Consider the following 5,000-nt stretch of genomic DNA (forward strand, 5'->3'; position numbering starts at 1 on the left):
ACACACACACACACGCACACACGGGTGGAACAGAGAGCTCTGTGATTACTGGCACATTCCTTCCTCTGAGCCAGTGGTTCCCAAACTGGGGGTCAGGACCCATACCGGGGTCGCAGAACTACTGAAGGGGGGTCACGGACAAAAGGGACTTCTACGTATACACTTGTATCAGGGTTTCCCAAACTGGGGTGCAAATATAAATATAAATTTTATAAAGTCCAAAAGGGGGTCCCCGCTGAAAAAGTTTGGGAACCACAGCTCTAAGCAGACTGAGCAGACCGTGTTGTGAACATGCCCATACTTATGGACGGCCTGAACAGGCCCATGTGTGTCCCACGCTTGACCCATGAACATGCCCATGGCTGCTCTAAAGAAACATATGCCTTCTGCGCTTTGCTTTCCTGAACAAACCCATGATTACTGTGATTACGTTGTGGGCAGCCAGCCGTGATGTGATGGTCAGGGAGCCTGGCTGTATATCAGTGTTTCCTTACTATGGGTAATGCCTCTTGCACCATTAGCCGAAGCTTCTGTCAATCATGCCTTTTGAGGCCAATGAACTGCGTGTATAGCTGAGGTCCTCTTGGCCATACTCAATGGACTTTTTGCATACCTACTGTACTGAAGCATTACTGCTAGGCATGCTTACCGGGTCTTGGCCATACTCAATGGACGTTTTACTGACGCATTACTAGTAGGCATGCTTACTGGGTCTTGGCCATACTCAATGGACGTTTTGCATACCTACTGTACTGATGCATTACTGCTAGGCATGCTTACCGGGTCTTGCTCCAGCAGCAGCAGGCTCACCACCACGATGTTGATGTCCGTGCCGATGGTGCCGTCCTTGAAGAGACTGGAAACCTGCGGAGCACACACACACACTTGGTGATGATCACCATGTTCATTACAGAGAGTACATACACGTAAATAGTGATGTTGTCTCGGCCGTGTGTGTGTGTGTGTGTGTGTGTGTGCGTGCGTGCGTGCGTGCGTGCGTGCGTGCGTGCGTGCGTGCGTGTGAGTGTGTGTGTGTGTGTGTGTGTGTGTGTGTGTGTGTGTGTGTGTGTGTGTGTGTGTATCTCACCATGTTCATGACAGTGAGTACATAAGTGGTGATGTTGTCTCGGCCGTGTGTGTGTGTGTGTGTGTGTGTGTGTGTGTGTGTGTGTGTGTGTGTGTGTGTGTGTGTGTGTGTGTGTGTGTGTGTGTGTGTGTGTTGTCTCGCCCGTGTGTGTGTGTGTGAGTGTGTGTGTGTATCTCACCATGTTCATAACAGTGAGTACGTAAGTAGTGATGTTGTCTCGCCCGTGTGTGTGTGTGTGTGTGTGTGTGTGTGTGTGTGTGTGTGTGTGTGTGTGTGTGTATATATGTCTCACCATGTTCATAACAGTGAATACGTAAGTGGTAATGTTGTCTCGCCCGTGTGTGTGTGTGTGTGTGTGTGTGTGTGTGTGTGAGTGTGTGTGTGTATATATATCTCACCATGTTCATAACAGTGAGTAAGTAAGTGGTGATGTTGTCTCGGCCGTGTGTGTGTGTGTGTGTGTGTGTGTATATATGTCTCACCATGTTCATAACAGTGAATACGTAAGTGGTAATGTTGTCTCGCCCGTGTGTGTGTGTGTGTGTGTGTGTGTGTGTGTGTGTGTGTGTGTGTGTGTGTGTGTGTGTGTGTGTATCTCACCATGTTCATAACAGTGAGTACGTAAGTAGTGATGTTGTCTCGGCCGTGTGTGTGTGTGTGTGTGTGTGTGTGTGTGTATCTCACCATGTTCATAACAGTGAGTATGTAAGTAGTGATGTTGTCTCGCCCGTGTGTGTGTGTGTGTGTGTGTGTGTGTGTGTGTGTGTGTGTGTGTGTGTGTGTGTGTGTGTGTGTGTGTGTGTGTGTGTGTGTGTGTGTGTGTGTGTGTGTGTGTGTGTGTGTGTGTGTGTGTGTATCTCACCATGTTCATAACAGTGAGTACGTAAGTAGTGATGTTGTCTCGCCCGTGTGTGTGTGTGTGTGTATCTCACCATGTTCATGACAGTGAGTACATAAGTGGTGATGTTGTCTCGGCCGTGCTTCTCCAGCAGCTTCCTGTCGGCCACCACCAGAGTCTCCACGTTTAGGCCGCCGCCCACGCTGTTGGACGAGAGCGAGATCGGGGAGCGCTTGCTTCGGCCTGGAGGCTCAAACTCATCAGGCATGACGAAGAGATCATCGCTCGGTGGCTGAGGAGTGACTGCAGAGAGAGACAGAGAGAGGTAAAAAGAGAGACAGAGAGAGAGAGAGAAAGAGAGAGAGAGAGAGAGAGGGAAAGAGAGAAAGAGAGACGGACAGAGAGAGAGAGAGAGAGAGAGAGAGAGAGAGAGAGAGAGAGAGAGAGAGAGAGAGAGAGAGAAAGACAGAGACAGAGAGAGCAAGGAGAAAGAAACGAAGGTACTTTGTGTTCTGGCATTGATTCTTAATTTCAATTAATTTCGGTCATTCGATTTGGTCTGAAGTTGCTGGGAAAGTGTGATACTGTACATGGGTTAGTTAACATTAGAAGCAAATAGAGATGCACCGGATCCTGATGTTTAGGATCCTACCGGATACCGGATCCACTGCTTAAGATCCTGCCGGATCCGGATCCTACGAAAGGGTTGAAACACATAGCCTACTCGCACACGTGGGCCATTTTTATCACGTTGGCTCAAACTATTTTGACTGAAAAGTCTCGGCTACCGGATACTGGATCCTGGAACCGGATCCGGATCCTGTGAAAAACCCTATTATCCTGCCGGATCCGGAACCGGATCTTGGATCCGGTGCATCTCTAGAAGCAAATGACTGAGGGGACTGATATCAGAGCCGACCTCTTGGATTTCACATCAACGTAAAAGAGCGGCTGTTCTGTTCAGCACGCCTTTCACTTCCCCTCCCTTCCCTTCCCTTCCCTTCCCTTCCCTTCCCTTCCCTTCCCTTCCCTTCCCTTCCCCTTTCCCCTTCCCTTCCCCTCCTCAGAATTCTGACTCTGCACATCACTCTTTCCAGAATCCCTTTTGCAACGGTCTCTTGTCCGCCCCTCCGTCCGTCCCCTCGAGTACCTTGAGATCTGCTGGGTTTGTGTTTTCTCTGCGAAACGTATAAATCCTCCCGAGCGCTGCCGTCGACTCTGCCCTTTAATGAAAGGCTCTCCACGCGTCCCCCATGCTTCATTTTAATGTCCTTATCAAACTGGTATGTGTGGCGATAAAATCCCACGTTATTTATGATCGGCGAGGGTTCATATTTTTATATTATGGGATTTTAGATTTTCTGCTCGAGACAACATGAATATGATAGTTTTGGGAGCCAAAAAGCAGCCGTGTAGTGTGTCCCCTTCCCCCAACACCAGTGCAGTACAGTACAAGAGTCTAAAGGCCTGAAACTCCATATAGCTAATGCCTTTTCCATACGACTACACATCAAAGCCAACCAAGCTCACGCAGGAAAGGAAAGCACCTTCCCTTACATGCATTGGCAAGAATGAAAAACAATGTTCCCTGACATACTTTGGGAAAGGCTGACAAAGGCCGGTCACTTGCAGACATCAATGAAGAGTGAAAATAGATGGTTACTTAAATATGTTAGCAATGACTGAAACAAGGAGTCCCTTACATGCATTACTGAATAGTGGACAAGTAAGTATTATCAAACGGTGTCTTCCATAGATTAATATGACGGCAAAAAGATCATCCTTTAGTTAAAGTAGATAATTGCATTGATGATTACCTACATTTAAAAAGTGTAAAAAAGATATCATGCATTAGCAAGAGCGAAACACAATGTTAAAGACTGAAAAGAGACAGAAAATGATCAATCATTTATAAAGTGCATAACAGAAGGTCCTTTACATTACACACATTAAGGAAGACTGAAAAAGACGGTCCCTTACATACATTGCTTGCGGCGTCCGCAGAAGTGTTGCCTCTGTAGGTTCCCATGCTGGTAATCATGGTGATGGTGGTGATGGTGGTGGTGGTGGTGGCTGTCGTTGTGATGGTGTTCCTGGTGAGAATGATGATGGTGATGGTGGTGGTGGTCGTGGCTGCCGTTGTGAAGGTGTTCCCGGTGAGGATGATGATGACGTTCACCATGGTGACCGTGTCCATGGCTGCTGTTGTGATGGTGTTCCCGGTGAGGATGGTGATGTTCACCATGGCGACCGTGTCCATGGCGATGACCGTGATGGCGGCCCCGGTGAGGGTGATGGTGGCGTCTGTGGTGACGGCCGCGATGGTGGTCCCCGTGGTGACGGCCGTGATGGTGGTCCCCGTGAGGGTTCCGTGTGCTGCCACGGCGACCATGCACCTGTTCCTCAGCAGAGCGTTTGTAGATGACATGTGCATGTCGGCCACTGGGGGCGCTGTAGTTATGACGTGCTGCCAGGTGATTGGGAAGAGGAGAGATAAGGTACTCCTCCTCCGCCGTCCGGATCAGGCCCAGCTGCAAGACGGAGAAACAAGAGCATGGGTCAGAGCCTTAAGGGCTCTGCATACTTCACGTGCGCATTTTGTCGCGTGTGGCGCGAGAACCATTAATGACGTCATCACTTGCGACAGACTATTCATACTTCAGAAGGCTTTCGCTCGCATTGTCGGAAGCGCCCTCTGCTGTTCGTGAGAGAAACGGCAGTTTCTTTCGCAACTCGCAGCGTGAGTTCTACTGATNCATAAAATAGAAAGCCNAACGGCTGCTGTAGGGCTACTGAACGTCTGACTTGTGACTTACCACATTGAAACATATATTTTTTGTTGTAGCCTACATTGCCAGATCATTCCAATACCATGTGAGAGCATTGTTCTGGCGGCAGAATTTTTAAATATATCGCCGAACACAACGTGCTTCTGAACAAAGTAAACAATTGTTTCACTGAACAACATTTAAGAGAGAAGATAAAATAACTCTCTATGACATTTTATTATCCTCAAAATGGTGCAGGATCCATTCTGTAGTAGCCTACAGTAGTTGTAGCCTCTCTTCGCAACTC

The 5,000-nt window shown here is 48.4% G+C and overlaps 1 protein-coding gene across 1 annotated transcript in view; it reads right to left on the reverse strand.

Moving 5' to 3' along the window:
* The window catches only part of adamts18 (ADAM metallopeptidase with thrombospondin type 1 motif, 18), a 124,451-nt gene that overhangs the window by 100,497 nt on the left and 18,954 nt on the right, over positions 1–5,000 (reverse strand). Inside the window, exons 2-4 of the mRNA XM_063193934.1 lie at positions 3,910–4,456; positions 2,020–2,228; positions 781–864 (exon numbers count right to left, since the gene is read on the reverse strand). Coding sequence (XP_063050004.1) covers positions 781–864; positions 2,020–2,228; positions 3,910–4,456 — 840 coding nt within the window. The remainder of the gene's footprint in view (positions 1–780; positions 865–2,019; positions 2,229–3,909; positions 4,457–5,000) is intronic.

The sequence above is a fragment of the Engraulis encrasicolus genome, unplaced genomic scaffold, assembly GCF_034702125.1.
Source record: "Engraulis encrasicolus isolate BLACKSEA-1 unplaced genomic scaffold, IST_EnEncr_1.0 scaffold_67_np1212, whole genome shotgun sequence".
NCBI lineage: Eukaryota > Metazoa > Chordata > Actinopteri > Clupeiformes > Engraulidae > Engraulis > Engraulis encrasicolus.